At 45.8% G+C, this 19,805-nt stretch overlaps 1 protein-coding gene across 4 annotated transcripts in view; it reads left to right on the plus strand.

The window, feature by feature from the left end:
* Positions 1-488: 488 nt before the first annotated feature.
* Positions 489-19,805, plus strand: part of LOC106578792 (uncharacterized) — a 98,772-nt gene continuing 79,455 nt past the window's right edge. For 3 of the 4 annotated variants that reach the window (XM_045702238.1, XM_045702240.1, XM_045702241.1), the window contains exon 1: positions 491-1,395. In XM_045702238.1, coding sequence (XP_045558194.1) covers positions 817-1,395 — 579 coding nt within the window. In that variant the 5' untranslated portion in view covers positions 491-816. Of the gene's footprint in view, positions 1,396-19,805 lie in introns of all 4 variants that reach the window. The other variant, XM_045702239.1, reaches the window with a different exon arrangement.

A 19,805-nucleotide genomic window follows, 5' to 3' on the forward strand; every position in this document is an offset into this window, starting at 1 on the left:
AGAACCCTGATAGGATCCCTGCTCCAGTTCCTCAGGAGGACTCTGTCCTCAACCTTCAGCCACGTGGGAGCCGCGCTGAGATACGTCTGGGACAGGATCAGCTCTCAGGAGTCTAAAGAAGCCATCCTGGGCTGTGTGCTGTGTCTCCTTAACATGCACAAGAAGGTGGATCAGCCAGCAGCTGACTCTCACTGAGTCACTCTCTTGGCTTTTCTTCCTCTTCAGAAAGAGAGAGAGGACAAGAGAGAGAGAGAGGAAGAGAGAGAGAGAGAGGAAGAGAGAGAGAGGAAGAAAGAGAGAGGAAGAGAAGAAAGAGAGAACAAGAAAATAACAAGAGTTTGAGAGAGAAAGAGAGAGAGAGAGAAAGAAAGAGAGAGAGAGATAGAACAAGAAAGAAAGGAAGAGAGAAGAGAGAGAACAAGAGAGAGAGGAAGAGAGAGAGAGAACAAAAGAGAGAGAGGAAGAGAAGAGAGAGAACAAGAACAAGAGCGAGAGAGAGTGAGAGAGAAAGAGAGAGAGAACAAGATAGATATAGGAAGAAAGGGGAGGAAGGCAGAACGAGAGAGAGACAGAGAGAACGAGAGAGAGAGAGAGAGGAAGAGAGGGAGCTTTCTCTGGTGAGCTCTTTCTTCTCTTTTCTTTCACCACTTGTTTAGTGGGAGAGAGTGAAAGACAACAAGAGAAGAAGGGAGGTTTCAAAACTTGAGTAGCTTTAATTTGGACTGTAGTATTTCTCTTAGCAGAGTGGAGCTGACTGATTCAGGTGAACGAGACTATATTTCTCTGTGTGGACCGTATAGTACCGCTGGGCTAACCATGTCAGAGAGCATCATTAGGAAGGTACAACCCTTCACCATCGGAACCAGGCTCTCCGTCTCTGGACCTGCCACCAGGTCTAGAGGTCCAAACTTCCCCCAGCAGCCGTCCTGGCAGAGTGACCGGGTCTCCCTCTACCTCAGCCAGGTGCAGGTGAGTGTGGCTACTCCTCATCTAGCTCCCCTCGCTAACCGGACCACCCCAACATCGGTACCTGTCAAACAGCAGCAGGAGGACATATCTACCCAGGACCACCGAAACCAGAATACCATGTCTGTGTCTCCCAACTCCCACCGGAGCTCTGTCTCTCCTACCGCCACATCCAGATCCATCAGGAAGATCACCATTTCTGGGAGCCCAGAGAAGGAGTACAGCTCCTGGAGGAAACAGGTGGAGTCAGACCACAGGGTGGTCAGTATCGGACCAGGACCAGGACGACCCCCTGTCACAGGGAACCCCGGATCAGAAAACATCATCATCAACAACAACAACAGCAACAACAACATCAGCAGCTCCAAGCAACAGCTGCCCAGAATAGTGGGAGTCAGCTGTGAGAACAAACCCAGCTCACATTTTAAGGTAGGAGACTTATCTTTTAATGGTACACAACATCAATGGTTGTTACTCTGTCTAATGTGGTTGTGTCATTAGATTGCAGAATAGCTTGTCTATTAAGTTTCATGAATAACCTAAAACTGATAGACTCTTTCTTGCCAATAGACACGTAATCAACAGTATAATTACACATGGATATGCAGGTTCATAGTTATCAATGGCAAAATAATTAGTTTTTCATTCAAAGATGGACTGGAATGAAAAAGTTTTCTGTGGAATATAGAGAGAAGATGGTGCCGACAGAGAGGGCTGCCTCGCTTCTAGTCCTTTAGTTTTTTATGTATTATATCACAAGAATTTCACTACATCCGCAAAAACATCTGCTAACCACCATGTGTATGTGACCAATACAATTAATTTTTTTTTTTTTGGGGTGCTAGACACTAATTTCTCATATGAATATCAGCTATGGAAAATGTGAACACCGGTGCGGTGTGGTCAATACATTTAATAATCACACACAGGGCAATTTTGCAGGGTTTGGTGTCAGAGCTTTTTGCAGGGTTTGGTGTCAGAGTGTTTTGCAGGGTTTGGTGTCAGAGCGTTTTGCAGGGTTTGGTAACAGGGTGTTTTGCAGGGTTTGGTAACAGGGTGTTTTGCAGGGTTTGGTAACAGGGCGTTTTGCAGGGTTTGGAGTCAGGGCGTTTTGCAGGGTTTGGTAACAGGGCGTTTTGCAGGGTGTGGTAACAGGGCGTTTTGCAGGGTGTGGTGTCGGGGGAATTTGGACAGGGTGTGGTAACAGGGCGTTTTGCAGAGTGTGGTGTCAAGGAATTTTGCAGGGTGTGGTAACAGGGCGTTTTGCAGGGTGTGGTGTCAAGGAATTGTGCAGGGTGTGGTAACAGGGCATTATGCAGGGTTTGGTGTCAGGGAATTTTGCAGGGTGTGGTAACAGGGTGTTTTGCAGGGTGTGGTGTCAAGGAATTTTGCAGGGTTTGGTGTCAGGCATTTTAAAGGTTTTGGTGTCAGGGAGTTTTGCAGGGTTTGGTGTCAGGTATTTTGCAGGGTTAAGTTTCAGGGTGTTTAGCAGGGTTCGGTGTCAAGGAGTTTAGCAGGGTTTGGTGTCAAGGACTTTTGCAGGGTTTGGTGTCAGGAGGTTTAGCAGGATTTGGTGTCAGGATGATGAGCAGGATTTGGTGTCAGGGAGTTTTTCAGGGTTGGTGTCAAGGCATTTTACAGGGTTTGGTTTCAGGACATTTTGCAGGGTTTGGTGTCAAGATGTTTAGCAGGATTTTGTGACAGGGTGGTTTGCAGGGTTTGGTGTCAAGATGTTTAGCAGGATTTTGTGTCAGGGAGTTTTGCAGGGTTTGGTATCAGGGAGTTTAGCAGGGTTTGGTGTCAAGGATTGTAGCATGGTTTGGTTTCAGGGGATTCAGCAGGGTTTGGTGTAAAGGCATTTTGCAGTGTTTGGTGTCAGGGAATTTTACAGGGTTTGGTGTCAGGATGTTTGGCAGGATTTGGTGTCAGGGTGTCTTGCAGTGTTCAGTGTCTGTTAGTTTTACTGGGTTTGGTGTCAGGAGGTTTTGCAGTATTCAGTTTAACAGGGATTGGTGTAAAGGCATTTTGCAGGGTTTGGTGTCAGGAACTTTTGCAGGGTTTGGAAGTTTAGCCGGGTTTGGTGTCAGGAAATTTTGCGGAGTTTGGTGTCAGGTATTTTTAAAGGTTGTGGTGTCAGGTGGTTTTGCAGGGCATGGTGTCAAGGAGTTTAGCAGGGCTTGGTGTCAGGGGGCTTTGCAGGGTTTGGTGTCAAGGATTGTAGCATGGTTTGGTTTCAGGGTGTTTAGCAGGGTTTGATGTCAGGGGATTCAGCAGGGTTTGGTGTAAAGGCATTTGCAGGGTTTGGTGTCAGGGACTTTTGCAGGGTTTGGTGTCAGGAAGTTTAGCAGGGTTTGGTGTCAGGGTGTCTTGCAGTGTTCAGTGTCTGTTAGTTTTCCAGGGTTTGGTGTCAGGTAATATACAGTGTTTGGTGTCAGGGCATTTAAGCAGGATTTGTTGTCAAAGACTTTTGCAGGGTGTGGTGTCAGGAAGTTTTGCAGGGTTTGGATACAAGTAGTTTAGAAGGGCTTGGTGTAAATTAGTTTAGCAGGGTTTGGTGTCAGGATTTTTTACAGGGTGTGTTGTCAGGAGGTTTAGCAGGATGTGGTGTCAAGGAGTTTAGCAGGGTATGTTGTCGAGAAGTTTAGCAGCGTTTGGTGTCATGGTATTTGTGAGCCCACATTTTTAACTGAAGTTAAGCCAGATGTTTTGGAGCAAGGTTTGGCGTCAAGGCATTTTGCAAGGTTTGGTGTCAGGGTTTTTGCTCGGTTTGGTGTCAGGAGATTTCATGATGTTGTGTCAGGTCTTTTAGCAAGATATGATGTCAGGGAGTTTAAGCAGGATGTGGTGTCAAGGGGTTTAGCAGGATTTGGTGTCAAGGAGTTTAGTAGGGTTTGGTATCAAGGAGTTTTGCAGAGTTTGGTGTCAAGTAGTTTAGCAGGGTTTGGTGTCAAGTCATTTTGCAGGGTATGTTGTCATGGAGTTTTAGCAGGGTTTGTTGTCATGGAGTTTATGCAGGGTTTGTTGTTAAGGTGTTTTGCAGGGTTTGGTGTCAGGGTATTTAGCATGGTTTGGTGTCAGGTAGTGTAGCAGGATGTGGTGTCAAGGAGCGTAGAAGGGTTTGGTGTGAGGATTTTACCATGTTTTTTGTCAAGGAGTTTTGCAGTGTTCGGTGTCAGGGTGTTTTGAAGGGTTTGGTGTCAGGAGTTGTTGAAGGGTTTGGTGTCAGGAGGTTTTGCAGCATGTGGTGTCATGGAGCTTTGGAGAGTTTGGTGTCACAGAGTTTAGCAGGGTTTGGTGTCAGTGTTTTTTGCATGGCTTGGTGTCAGGAAGTTTTGCGGAGTTTGGTGTCAAGGCGTTTTGCAGGGTTTGGTGTCAGGAAGTTTTGCATGGTTTGGTGTCAGGGCATTTAGCAGGATGTGGTATCAGGAAGTTTAGCAGGATGTGGTGTCAAGGTGTTTAGCAGGGTTTGGTGTCAAATAGTTTAGCAGGGTTTGTTGTCAGGTTGTTTTACATGGTGTGGTGTCAGGAGATTTAGCATGATTTGGTGTCAGGCAGTTTAGCAGGGTTTGGTGTCAAGGAGTTTAGCAGGGTTTGGTGTCAAGGAGTTTAGCAAGGTTTGGTGTCAAGGAGTTTAGCAGGGTTTGGTGTCAGGATATTTGTGAGCCCACATGTTTAACTGTTGTTAAGCTATATGTTTTGGAGAAGGGTTTGTTTTCATGGTGTCTTGCAAGATTTGCTGTCAAAGCATTTTGTAGGGATTGGTGTCAGGTAGTTTAGCAGGATGTAGTTTAGCTGTTTAGCAGGATGTGGTATCAGGGTGTTTAAAAAAAGGCAGAAAATCCACCTATGAAAAACAAACACCTGAGCGTTTTATCCGCTTTTGAAATGCAAAACTCGTCACATCAGTGCAGCAGACACACGAAAACGTGAAACTTAAACCGTCTATAAGGTTGTTAAAATAGACATGGGAGTACAGCAAAATCACGTTCAGTGTCAAGGAGTTTAGCATAGTTTGGTGTCAATGAATTTGGAATGGTGTCAAGGCATTTAGCATGGTTTGGTGTCAGGGAGTTTTGCATGGTTTGGTGTCAAATAGTTTTGCAGGGTATGTTGTCAAGGAGTTTAGCAGGGTTTGCTATCAGGGTATTCGTGACCCCCACATGTTTAACTGTGGTTAAGCTACATGTTTTGGAGAATGAGATTAATACATTGTTTACTTACAAGGCTTCTTAAATCTACTTATAATATTATTCCATGATGGACACCAAGCGACCTCCTCTTCATGATGGATTAAGTAGATTTTGATTGGTAGTTAAAGCCTTTCTCTCAGTCTCAGCAACTTCAATTACGCAAATTCACAGTTGCAAATATCGTACGTCACGTGTCCTACATGTCTCTAATTGTTGAACATTTATTTTGGCTAACAGAAGCAGGCTTTCAGTATTATTCGCTTATATTGTTTTCTGTCAATATGCAAATAAGGTTAATCAATTTCACACTTTGTATAAAGAGGGTTTACATTTTTTCCCCCTATTTAATTGTGGTTTCCTGAAATTATTCTCTGGGGTTCAAACCAACAGAATCACATTCTATTGTTTATCATCAACAGTCAAACACTAATTATAGGATCTGATCTTTGAATGAAAGATTCAACTCTGTACTGTACTCAGTTCAGCGTTATTCATATAATGTAATATAATTTAGCAGTAAGGCCCGAGGGAGTGTGATATGGCCAATATACCACGTCTAAGGGCTGTTCTTAACCGCAACGCAATGTGAAGTACCTGGATACAGCCCCTTAGCCGTGATATATTGGCCATGTATCACAAACCACCGAGGTGCCTTATTGCTATTATAAACTGGTTACCCAGGAAATTAGTACAGTAAAAAGTATGTTTTTTGTCAAACCCGTGGTATACGGTCTAATATACCATGGCTTTCAGACAATAAGCATTCAGGGCTCAAACCACACGGTTTATAGTATGATTCATATCACTGTAACAAGGATGAGCTCATCAGACTCCATTATGCAACAAGACAAAGACACTGTTCAGTCTCTGCTCTCTCCACAGATATACTGTAGCCCACAGCGAGATGACTTCATGAGTACAGCTGTCTAGCCTGATACAGTCAGATCATTATGTATGAGTCATGTGCTGTAATTATGCTGTGATTATGACGTGATTAAGGACTTCTAAGACGCTGTTGAGACAGATAATGGTTTTTCATTTACAGTTGAATCTAAGTTAGAATAAAGAATCCCATCTAATTTAAGACTTCATGATGTGGTTAAGAACTTTCTGGATGTTGTGGAGACAGATAAACTTTCTTCTTTGACAGTTTGAGTCATAATATCATATCTAATTTAAGCTAATTTGAAGCGCCAGCAGGTAGCCTAGTGGTTAAGAGTATTGGCCGATTAAACAAAAGGTTGTGTGTTCAAATCCCCGAGCCGACTAAGTGAAAACATCTCTTGATATGCCCTTGAGCAAGATACTTAACCCTATTTGCTTCTGGATAAGAATGTGTGAAAAATGCAAATCCTGAGGTAATACCATCTACATTAAACTATTATGAAACTTTTTATGGTAATGTTTCATTGCTGTATGTAGCTAATACCATCTATATTATACTATGGTGAATCTCTGTATTTAACACCATCTATATTAAACTATGGTGAATCTCTGAACGGTAATGGTTCAATGCTGTATGCAGTGGTGTAAAGTATTTAGGTAATAATACTTGAAAGTACTACTTAAATTTATTTTGGGGGTATGTGTACTTTAGTATTAATATTTTTGTAAACTTGTACTTTTACAACACTACATTCCTAAAGAAAATAAAGTACTTTTATTACATACATTTTCCCTGACACCCAAAAGTACATTTTGAATGGTCAGGCAGGACAGCAATATGGTTCAAGTCACACACCTATCAACATAATGCGCTATCATCCCTACTGCCTCTATCAATATAAAGTGTTGTCATCCCTACCGCCTCTATCAATATAACATGTTGTCATCCCTACTGCCTCTATCAATATAATGTGTTGTCATCCCTACTGCCTCTATCAATATAACGCGCTGTCATCCCTACTGCCTCTATCAATATAACAAGTTGTCATCCTACTGCCTATATCAATATAACGTGTTGTCATCCCTACTGCCTCTATCAATATAACGTGCTGTCGTCCTAATGCCTCTATCAATATAACGCGCTGTCATCCCTACATCCTCTATCAATATAATGTGTTGTCATCCCTACCGCCTCTATCAATATAACGTGTTGTCATCCCTACTGCCTCTATCAATATAACGTGTTGTCATCCCTACCCCCTCTATCAATATAACGTGTTGTCATCCCTACTGCCTCTATCAATATAACGTGTTGTCATCCCTACTGCCTCTATCAATATAACGTGTTGTCATCCCTACGGCCTCTATCAATATAACGTGTTGTCATCCCTACCGCCTCTATCAATATAACGTGTTGTCATCCCTACTGCCTCTATCAATATAACGTGCTGTCATCCCTAGCGCTTCTGACCTGGTGGACTCACTTAAGACAAACACTGTAAATGATGTCTGACAGTGTTGCTCTGGCTGTTCGTAAATAATTATGAAAATACAATCGTGCTGTCTGGTTTAATATAAGGAATTTAATGTACAGCATTTACTTTTACTCAAGTATGACAACTGGGTACTTTTTCCACCACTGGAAAATGACCTCGTATTTTTTGAGGGACCAATCATCAGTGGAATTTGTCACACAACCTGATGTGATTGGTAAATGAGTTGCAAAAATCGGACCAATAGTAGGCAAGCTTGAAATGTAGAAAGCCTCATTCATTGTTCCACCTATAAACCCAAAAATTATTATTGGGTTGTATTCATTATGTCTGGCAACGAAAACCGCTTAAGAACCAAATGGAAGCAAACAGAGCAAACGGAACAAAATGGGGAGGGACCTACTTGAATTTGTCCATTAGAAACTGTCATTTTGCTTTGTTTGCTTCCGCTTGCTCATAAATGGTCAACTGTTTCCATAATGAATACACCCCACACCCCAGAGGAAGTGTAACGGTCGAAACGAGTTGGTTTTACATTGTTAAACAATCTGGAAGCAGTAGCGGTGCGTGGGTAAAATCACTGAGGAAGACAAGCCAAGCCAGTAAAAAAGCCATATTACAACCTATGTTGTTATAATTGTGTTTTTTGCTCTATAACCCATTGGTTCATACACCACCGTGATATACAATAAGACAGAGACAACAAAAAGACAACAGTCACACAGTGGCAGAAGAAATTCAACAAAACATACATTTGTTTCATCACAAAACCAGAGAGCAACATCTGTCCGGTGAAGTCCGCAAAGCAAATATTGCATGTAACAAACAGTTGTATCACCTGCAGCACGGTCAAGCAATTTAATGTTTTCAACAGTTTACTAAACAACTACTGATTAAGAACCACAGAGTTAACGCAAGTCAGCACAAAGACAACAGGAACACTGCATCCACTATTCCAAACATTTAAACATCATCAAATCAACAATGCTAAAAACACATTTCAAATTACCAAAAACTATTTAGTCCAATCAATGTTGCTAAATGTTATGTGGCTGTCCATGCAACTGATTTCTGTCTGTCTGTGTGTATGTGTTGTGTTTAAAAACCCTACTTGTAGACTAGTTGAACGCCAATGCCATCCTCCTCTCTTTCATGTTGGAAAAATGGTCTATGGCTCTGTACACTTTTAGATTTTGTTCTCATAGGCTACCTAGCTAAAATAGTTGCTAGACTAACTTCCTGGCATCAACAACAGTGAAGCAGCTAAGTTAGCTAACGTGAACCTACTAGGCTACATTTAGGCTACATATTGAACTTCAATAGTCTCAGCCCAGTGGCACAATATATGAATTTATGGTTAGATCAGAATCGCAATCATAATTATCTGTACAGGCCAATGATTAAGTCAACACCACAAGTACAAATCCACATCTCTGTCCATGGCTTAGGAAAGGGGCCGATTTAGTAAGCTAGCTACTGCAGGACATCATCACAAGCAGAACAGAAACATATGTTTTTCTGACAATGATGCTTAGAGATGCTTTGCTTAGGATGTGATTTGATTGGTGTGAAGCCAAATCCAAACTGGCCTCCCTTGGGTGGAGTTTTGCTGCGCCAGGACAACCAACAGTTGAGCTCAGCTCAACCCTGATTGGCAAATGATTTTTCATCAAGGGAGGCCAAATGCTTGCTGGCATGAATCAATCAAATGATACGGTGGCAACAGGTTATACTCTTTTGGTCCAGACAGCATCAGATACATGGACTACACATACTGTTTCCCTCCAGTGAGATTCAGCCATTTGCAAATTGACAGAAAACTATGAAAACACAAAGGCGAAAGACAAATTATTATTTGTCACATTTTTGGGGAAGCCTAGCTTCCCTTGGCATGCACGAATACACACCACTGTAAAGAAGCACTTCTATCATCTTCCAACTCTCACTTTATTCATATCCACTGTCCTCCAAGGGCTGCTGAATTTCCTCTTTAGTCTCACAGGTGAGGTGAAATTATTCAACATTGCTCATGATACCATAGGCTAACAACAGCCAGAGAACCAGACACGAAACATACATGTAATTATTTGCTCAGTTCATGCACCTTGCTTGGAGAATGAGGTAGCAGCAGTGTTCAAATCACTTAACTTAAAAAAAATAATACAAATGATAAATTAAGAGACAATACACAATGGAGTTGGTAGAGAACAGATCTGGGACCAGGCTAGTAGAACATGGTTGTTGGTAGAGAACAGATCTGGGACCAGGCCAGTAGAACATGGTTGTTGGTAGAGAACAGATCTGGGACCAGGCTAGTAGAACATGGTTTTGGTAGAGAACATATCTGGGACCAGGCTAGTAGAACATGGTTGTTGGTAGAGAACATATCTGGGACCAGGCTAGTAGAACATGGTTGTTGGTAGAGAACAGATCTGGGACCAGGCTAGTAGAACATGGTTGTTGGTAGAGAACAGATCTGGGACCAGGCTAGTAGAACATGGTTTTGGTAGAGAACATATCTGTGACCAGGCTAGTAGAACATGGTTTTGGTAGAGAACATATCTGTGACCAGGCTAGTAGAACATGGTTTTGGTAGAGAACAGATCTGGGAACAGGCTTGTAAAACATGGTTGATGGTAGAGAACAGATCTGGGACCAGGTTAGTAGAACATAGTTTTGGTAGAGACCATATCTGTCACCAGGCTAGTAGAACATGGTTTTAGTAGACAACATATCTGGGAACAGGCTAGTAAAACATGGTTGTTGATAGTGAAGTTGCATAATTAGTTGTTAGAGTATTTTTATCCAGTGTTCAGCTCCACAGGTGTTGCTGAGAAAAGAGTCCAGTGCAGAGCAGCAGTATCTCAACAACACTGCAGGTCCAGGACAGATCATATTACCATGTAACAGGTCTAACTCAGACTGTAATACAGGGTTTGACCAGTAGACCTATGGATGTGTATTCTTTCTACATTAATACTCAAAATATGGAGCCTGGTGGAACCAGCCTGATCGCCGCGTTCACCATTCTGATATGTGACGGGAAACTGACTGGTTACAACAAGCTACAAAACAGAGGCTCTTATTGAAAATGGCCCAAAATAGTGTGTAGCGCTTTCTCTTGTCATGCTCCATTCCCATAGTGGCTCAGTGGTTCAGTCCAACCATACATGGTAATAGGCCGGGGGAAATGAAGGAAGGGAAGTCATGGGGTCAAGTCTTAAGGAGTTACACAGAGGCTACGTCCCAAATGGAACCATATTCTCCTAGAGTCAAAAGTGCTGCGCTGTATAAAGAATAGTGTTGCATTTTGGACACAACAGGGAAACGGCTGGTGAAGTCTTTATTGAGCTGTGGGGTTAATGGGACACAAACAGGGAAACGGCTGGTGATGTCTTTATTGAGCTGTGGGGTTAATGGCACACAACCAGGGAAACAGCTGGTGAAGTCTTTATTGAGCTGTGGGGTTAATGGGACACAACCAGGGAAACGGCTGGTGAAGTCTTTATTGAGCTGTGGGGTTAATGGGACACAACCAGGGAAATGGCTGGTGATGTCTTTATTGAGCTGTGGGGTTAATGGGACACAACAGGGAAACGGCTGCTGAAGTCTTTATTGAGCTTGTGGGGTTAATGGGACACAACCAGGGAAACGGCTGGTGAAGTCTTTATTGAGCTGTGGGGTTAAGGGGACACAACCAGGGAAACGGCTGGTGAAGTCTTTATTGAGCTGTGGGGTTAATAGGACACAACCAGGGAAACGGCTGGTGATGTCTTTATTGAGCTGTGGGGTTAATGGGACACAACAGGGAAACGGCTGGTGAAGTCTTTATTGAGCTGTGGGGTTAATGGGACACAACCAGGGAAATGGCTGGTGATGTCTTTATTGAGCTGTGGGGTTAATTGGACACAACCATGGAAACAGCTGGTGAAGTCTTTATTGAGCTGTGGGGTTAATGGGACACAACAGGGAAACGTCTGGTGAAGTCTTTATTGAGCTATGTGGTTAATGGGACACAACCAGGGAAACGGCTGCTGAAGTCTTTATTGAGCTGTGGGGTTAATGGGACACAACCAGGGAAACGGCTGGGGAAGTCTTTATTGAGCTGTGGGGTTAATGGGACACAACCAGGGAAACGGCTGGTGAAGTCTATATTGAGCTGTGGGGTTAATGGGACACAACCAGGGAAACGGCTGGTGAAGTCTTTATTGAGCTGTGGGGTTAATGGGACACAACCAGGGAAACGGCTGGTGAAGTCTTCATTGTGGGGTTAATGGGACACAACCAGGGAAACGGCTGGTGATGTCTTTATTGAGCTGTGGGGTTAATGGGACACAACCAGGGAAACGGCTGGTGAAGTCTTTATTGAGCTGTGGGGTTAATGGGACAGTGCCGGTACTGTTCACTTTATCCTTCTCAGATTGCGGACAGTAGGGTTTGTTTACAGACATAAGGGACGTCTGTCTCCTGGGGGACAGTCTGGTCTGAGACATGTTTAAATGTGCAATTACAGTAACTATTTAAATGGACAGTTTAACATTCTCCTCAAGTGAGGTGATTATGGTTGAATGCTGGGGGCCTGATTGGCTCATGTCTGTTATGGCTTGAACCAGTGGTGAGGCTTCACTCAGAGAGGAGTAACCATGCACCAACACACTGCTAAGGCTCTGGAAGTGGGTTACTGTGCCTCCTCTTAACAATGATGTTTGATCCATTAAATGTTGTATTTTTTGCCTTAAAGGACCATGGCAGCGTGTTTGGGTTCCTACAGACGTTGGGGCCCAGAGCAAGGTCCCCAAGGAAAGACAGAGATGCTGAGACAGTAGTGGTAGGAACCAATCATCCTTAAAGGGACAGTACCCTCAGCAACCACAGTCGAACTAATGTTTTTAGTTCATAACACATGGTCAATAGATTGATTTGATTAGTGTTTTCATGTTGGTTAATACATGCCTGATCAGCTTGCTTTCAATGAGCAAGCACTGCAGTAATGTGGTTGGCAGAAAAACAAGCATCATGTCAGGGAGAAGGAATGGAGACCTTGTCCCATGATCCTTAGAGCAGAACAGAATGTTGAGTGATTTAGATTCTGTCCCGAGTATGAGCTATGAAGCGCGGGAGGGAAGTAGAGGAGGAGGGGGTAGGACGGGGAGAAGAGTAGAGAGGGGAGAAGGGGAGAGGCAATGGGAGGAAGAAGAGGAGAGGTGAAGGGAGGGGCTGGAGTGAGGGACCAGCCAAAAGGGTAGAAATGATTTGTGGATGACATCATTGTCTGGCTCCATGTCTTCATGCCTCCTGAAGAGTAACCCTAACCCAGTACAGAACAACCAGCCAGCCAACCAGGCAGAACAACCCTAACCTTAACCTAGTACAGAACAACCAGCCAGCCAAACAGACAGAACAACACTAACCCAGTACAGAACAACCAGCCATCCAACCAGGCAGAACAACCCTAACCCAGTACAGAACAACCAGCCAACCAACCAGGCAGAACAACCCTAACCCAGTACAGAACAACCAGCCAGCCAACCAGGCAGAACAACCCTAACCCAGTACAGAACAACCAGCCAGCCAACCAGGCAGAACAACCCTAACCCAGTACAGAACAACCAGCCAGCCAACCAGGCAGAACAACCAACCAGCCAACCAGGCAGAACAACCCTAACCTTAACCTAGTACAGAACAACCAGCCAGCCAAACAGGCAGAACAACACTAACCCAGTACAGAACAACCAGCCAGCCAACCAGGCAGAACAACCCTAACCCAGTACAGAACAACCAGCCAGCCAACCAGGCAGAACAACCCTAACCTTAATCTAGTACAGAACAACCAGCCAGCCAAACAGGCAGAACAACACTAACCCAGTACAGAACAACCAGCCAGCCAACCAGGCAGAACAACACTAACCCAGTACAGAACAACCAGCCAACCAACCAGGCAGAACAACCCCAACCCAGTACAGAACAACCAACCAGGCAGAACAACCCTAACCCAGTACAGAACAACCAACCAGCCAAACAGGCAGAACAACACTAACCCAGTACAGAACAACCAGCCAACCAACCAGGCAGAACAACCCCATCCCAGTACAGAGCAACCAACCAGGCAGAACAACCCCAACCCAGTACAGAACAACCAGCCAACCAACCAGGCAGAACAACACTAACCCAGTACAGAACAACCAGCCAACCAACCAGGCAGAACAACCCTAACCCAGTACAGAACAACCAGCCAACCAACCAGGCAGAACAACCCTAACCTTAACCTAGTACAGGTCTGTCTCACGGTCTGCAGCTGCTCTGTCTCCTTCACCACGTCTGTCTCTCGTGGCAGTCTGCCTGTGTGTCTCGTGGCAGTCTGTCTCTCTGCCTGCCTTTCTGGGTCTATTTAAAATAACCTGTCTGTCTCTTGGCTGCTCTGTAAAACAGCCTGTCTGTCTCTTGGCTGCTCTGTAAAACAGCCTGTCTGTCTCTTGGCTGCTCTCTAAAACATCTCAGCTTTCTGCAACTCACTTCCATGGTAGAGAGGAACTAGAGGAACAGGGCATTACAAGATTCAGTTCAACATAATTGGTTATTGGATACATTGTCATCGTTACTGTAGCCAATTAGAACTGTTTCCTGTCCACCTGACCTGTTTGGTTGCTAGGCTACCAGTGATACATTGGTCCTTAGCGACCTTGGCTTATAGAATTATGATGGGGTCAAATGATTAATAAATTACAGAAATCCATGTGGAAAAGTTGCATATATCAGCTTCCCATGCTTTGTGGGTGTAAAAAATAGCTACATTTGGATCGACAGTCCATTGTTTTTATTATCAGGTCAAAACAGGAAGCAACAGGAAGAAACAAAGAAACATAACTTCCTGTGCGAGGTCATTATGGTCTGTATGCTATGGAGGAGATGAGCAGAGGCCTGGTTAGGAAGGGAGGCCTGGTTAGGAGGAGAGCAGAGGCCTAGTTAGGAGGGGAGGCCTGGTTAGGAGGGGAGCAGAGGAGGCCTGGTTAGGAGGAGAGCAGAGGAGGCCTGGTTTGGAGGAGAGCAGAGGCCTTGTTAGGAGGGGAGGCCGGGTTAGGAGGGGAGCAGAGGAAGCCTGGTTAGGAGGAGAGCAAAGGAGGATTGGTTAGGAGGGGAGCAGAGGAGGCCTGGTTAGGAGGAGAGCAGAGGAGGCCTGGTTAGGAGGAGAGAAGAGGAGGCCTGGTTTGGAGGGGAGGCCTGGTTAGGAGGAGAGCAGAGGAATCCTGGTTAGGAGGAGAGCAGAGGACGCCTGGTTAGGAGGAGAGAAGAGGAGGCCTGGTTTGGAGGGGAGGCCTGGTTAGGAGGAGAGCAGAGGAGGCCTGGTTAGGAGGAGAGCAGAGGAGGCCTGGTTTGGAGGGGAGGCCTGGTTAGGAGGAGAGCAGAGGAGGCCTGGTTAGAAGGGGAGCAGAGGAGGCCTGGTTAGGAGGAGAAGCAGAGGAGGCAGGTTAGGAGGGGAGCAGAGGAGGCCTGGTTAGGAGGGGAGCAGAGGAGGCCTGGTTAGGGGGAGAGTAGAGGAGACCTGGTTAGGAGGAGAGCAGAGGAAGCCTGGATAGAAGGGGGGCAGAGGAGGCCTGGTTAGGAGGGGAGCAGAGGAGGCCTGGTTAGGAGGGGAGCAGAGGAGGCCTGGTTTGGAGGGGAGGCCTGGTTAGGTGGAGAGCAGAGGAGGCCTGGTTAGGAGGGGAGCAGAGGAGGCCTGGTTAGGAGGAGAGCAGAGGAAGCCTGGATAGAAGGGGAGCAGAGGAGGCCTGGTTAGGAGGGGAGCAGAGGAGGCCTGGTTAGGAGGAGAAGCAGAGGAGGCAGGTTAGGAGGGGAGCAGAGGAGGCCTGGTTAGGAGGGGAGTAGAGGAGGCCTTCGTTAGGAGGAGAGTAGAGGAGACCTGGTTAGGAGGAGAGCAGAGGAAGCCTGGATAGAAGGGGGGCAGAGGAGGCCTGGTTAGGAGGAGAGCAGAGGAGGCCTGGTTAGGAGGGGAGCAGAGGAGGCCTGGTTTGGAGGGGAGGCCTGGTTAGGAGGAGAGCGGAGGAGGCCTGGTTAGGAGGGGAGCAGAGGAGGCCTGGTTAGGAGGGGAGGCCAGGTTTGGAGGGGAGGCCTGGTTAGGAGGGGGAGAAGCAGAGGCCTGATTAGAGGAGCCCAGCAATACCTCCATGTCACTACAAGGCCCCAGGGAGGTCTTACATTTAAAGACCTCTCTCTGAGGAGAGATGACATCATATTTTAATGTTATGCAAATACGCTTGTGTGGTTGCCAAGTGATTTGAGGTTTTGATGGTTAGTTGACATGAAAGAAGAACTGTGGTCGAGCCCAAAGAGATACCGTATCATGTTTTGTTTCATTCTGTGGTCAAGCCCTTCGTTAGAGCAGTTCACCAGAGCCTTTCACTCAAAGTACCTCTTAGAAGTCCGCAAGATACCTCTAGCTGTTTCACTGGAGTTGTGAAGGTGAAATGTAGGATGCTTCCCAAATGGCACTACTTTTGACCCATAGCTCCCCTGTCAAATGTAGTGCACTTTAAAGGGAATAGGGTGTCATTTGGATTTCATTGTCATCTGTTTAACCATCATCTCTTACCACCATCTCACTCCCTAGCCCTGGATAACTATAAAAACAGCACTGTGTAGATGGACTCTTTGTGCTACGATCAGAGTGAAACAGGCCATTAACCATAATGCCTTATTTGATCCATATGATTACTGTGTCGTTGGTGGGCTTCTGACAGCTACAGGCAGTTACAGATACATTTCACACCAAACTGTAGTGTTCTTCAGTTCCTAGAGTCTGGCCACCTGACTCAGGCCGCTGTTCTCTCCAGGAAGGGCAGCAGTTCAGAAAGAGAAAAATCTGCGTCCCAAATGGCACCCTATTCCCTATGGGCCTTGGTCAAACCAGCATGTTACATGTGCAACAAGAGGAAAAGAAACTCTACACCACCATTACTCCACACACAGAGATACGTACAAAACTCTCCCTCGCTCTCCACTTGGCAAATCTGACCATAATTGTATTCTCCTGATTCCAGCTTAAAAGCAAAAACTAAAGCAGGAAGTACCAGTGACTCGCTAAATACGGAAGTGGTCAGATGACGCAGATGCTAAGCTACAGGACTGTTTTGCTAGCACAGATTTGAATATATTCCAGGACTCATCCGATGGCATTGAGGAGTACACCACATCAGTCACCGGCTTCATCAATAAGTGCATTGATGACTTTGTCCCCACAGTGACCGTACATACATACCCCAACCAGAAGCCATGGATTACAGGCAACATCCGCACTGAGCTAAAGGGTAGAGCTGCTGCTTTCAAGTAGCAGGATGCTAACCCGAACGCTTATAAGAAATCCCGCTATGGCCTAAGACGAACCATCAAACAGGCAAAGCGTAAATACGGGACTAAGATTGAATCCTACTACACAGGCTCTGACACTCGTCAAATGTGGCAGGGCTTGCAAACTATTATGATACTACAAAGGGAAGCTTAGCTGCGAGCTGCCCAGTGACACAAGCCTAACAGATGAGCTAAACAACTTCTATGCTCGCTTCGAGGCAAGCAACACTGAAACATGCATGAGAGCACCAGCTGTTCCAGAAGACTGTGTGATCACGCTCGCCGTAGCCAATGTGAGCATGACCTTTCAACAGGTCATCATTCAAAAGGCCGGAGGGCCAGATGAATTACCAGGATGTCTACTGTGAGCATGCGTTCTGAGGAGGCCTCCCTCTGCAACTGGATCCTGGACTTCCTGACGGGCCGCTCCCAGGACCTAAGGGTAGGCAACTACACATCTGCCACGTTGATCCTCAACACGGGGGCCCCTCGGGGGTGCATGCTCAGTCCCCTCCTGTACTCCCTGTTCACCCATGACTGCATGGCCAAGCACGACTCCAAAACCTTCATTAAGTTTGCCAACAACACAACAGTGAGACAGCCTTTAGGGAGGAGGTCAGAGACCTAGAAGTGTGGTGCCAGGACAACAACCTCTCCCTCAACGTGATCAAGACAAAGGAGATGATCGTGGATTACAGGAAAAGGAGGGCCGAGCACGCCCCCATTCTCATCGACATGGCTGTAGGGGAACAGGTTGAGATCCTACAAGTGTCTTGGTGTCCACATCACCAACAAACTATTATGGTCCAAACACACCAAGACAGTCGTGAAGAGGGCATGACATTGTCTATACCCTCTCAGAAGACTTGGAATGGATCCTCAGTTCCTCAGCTGCTCGGCCTTCGACCGCAAGGCGCTACAGAGGGTAGTGCATACGGCTCAGTACATTACTGGGGCCAAGCTTCTTGTCTTCCAAGACCTCTATACGAGGCGGTGTCAGAAGAAGGCCCTAAAAAATTGTCTAAGACTCCGGCCACCTTAGTCATAGACTGTTTTCTCTGCTACGGCACGTCAAGCGGTACCGGAGCGCAAAGTCTAGGTCCAAAAGACTTAACAACTTTTATCACCAAGCCATAAGACTGCTGACCAGCTCATCAAATGGCTATCCAGGCTATTTGCATTGACCTTCCCCCCTTTTTTACGCTGCTGCTACTCGCTGTTTATTATCTATTATCTATGCATAATCACTTTACCCCTCCCTGTTGGGGTGGCAGGTAGCCTAGTGGTTAGAGCATTGGGCCAGTAACCAAAAGGTTGCTGGATCAAATCCCTGAGCTGACAAGGTAAAAATCTGTTGTTCTGCCCCTCAGTAAAACAGTTAACCCACAGTTCCCCTGGCACTGAAGACGTGGATGTCGACTACGGCAGCCCCCTGCATCTCAGAGGGGTTGGGTTAAATGCACAAGGCACATTTCAGTTGAATGCATTCAATAATTCAACTGACTAGGTATCCTCCTTTCCCTACATGTTCATATTACCTTGACTAACCTGTACCCCAGCACATTGACTCTGTACTGTAACACCCTGTATATAGCTTCCACATTGACTCTGTACCGGTACCCCCTGTATATAGCCTCCACATTGACTCTGTACTGGTACTCCCTGTATATAGCCTCCACATTGACTCTGTACTAGTACCCCCTGTATATAGCCTCGTTAATTTATTATTGCTTTTCAATTTTTTACTTTAGTTTATTTAGTAAATATTTTCTTAACTCTTATTTTTCTTAAAACTGCATTGTTGGTTAAGGGCTTGTAAGTAAGTATTTCATGGTTAGGTCTACACCTGTTGTATTCGGCGCATGTGACAAATACTATTTGATTTGATTTTGTCATTTTGGTTTTTTTCTTCTTGGTAGCAGATTAATTTCTTCAGTCTCCTGAAGTTGAAGAGGCGCTATTGCGCCTTATTCGCCACACTGTGGGTGTGGGTGGACCAATTCAGATTGTCCATGATGTGTACGCCGAGGCACTTGAAGCTTTCCACCTTCTCCACTGCAGTACCATTGATGTAGATAGAGGCGTGCCCCTTCTGCTGTTTCTTGTAGTCCACGATCAGCTGCTTCGTTTTGTTGCCGTTGAGGGAGAGGTTATTTTCCAGGCACCACTCCGCCAGGGCCCTCACCTCCTCCCTGTAGGGTGTCTTGTCATTGTTGGTAAAATTACTACTACATCAGGCTTACTACTGTTGTGTTGTCTGCAATCGTAATGATTGATTTGGAGGCATGCATGGCAATGCAGTCATGGGTGAACAGGGAGTACAGGAGGGGGCTGAGCATGCACCCTTGTGGGCCCTCAGTGTTGAGGATCAGCAAAGTGGAGATGTTGTTTCCTACCATCACTAAGTACATTTACATTTACATTTAAGTCATTTAGCAGACACTCTTATCCAGAGCGACTTACAAATTGGTGCATTCACCTTATGATATCCAGTGGAACAACCACTTTACAATAGTGCATCTAAATATTTTAGGGGGGGGGGTTAGAAGGATTACTTTATCCTATCCTAGGTATTCCTTAAAGAGGTGGGGTTTCAGGTGTCTCCGGAAGGTGGTGATTGACTCCGCTGTCCTGGCGTCGTGAGGGAGCTTGTTCCACCATAGGGGTGCAAGAGCAGCGAACAGTTTTGACTGGGCTGAGCGGGAAGTGTGCTTCCTCAGAGGTAGGGGGGCCAGCAGGCCAGAGGTGGATGAGCGCAGTGCCCTCGTTTGGGTGTAGGGACTGATCAGAGCCTGAAGGTACGGAGGTGCCGTTCCCCTCACGGCTCCGTAGGCAAGCACCATGGTCTTGCAGCGGATGCGAGCTTCAACTGGAAGCCAGTGGAGAGAGCGGAGGAGCGGGGTGACGTGAGAGAACTTGGGAAGGTTGA

The sequence above is a fragment of the Salmo salar genome, chromosome ssa19 (assembly GCF_905237065.1).
Source record: "Salmo salar chromosome ssa19, Ssal_v3.1, whole genome shotgun sequence".
NCBI classification, from domain to species: domain Eukaryota; kingdom Metazoa; phylum Chordata; class Actinopteri; order Salmoniformes; family Salmonidae; genus Salmo; species Salmo salar.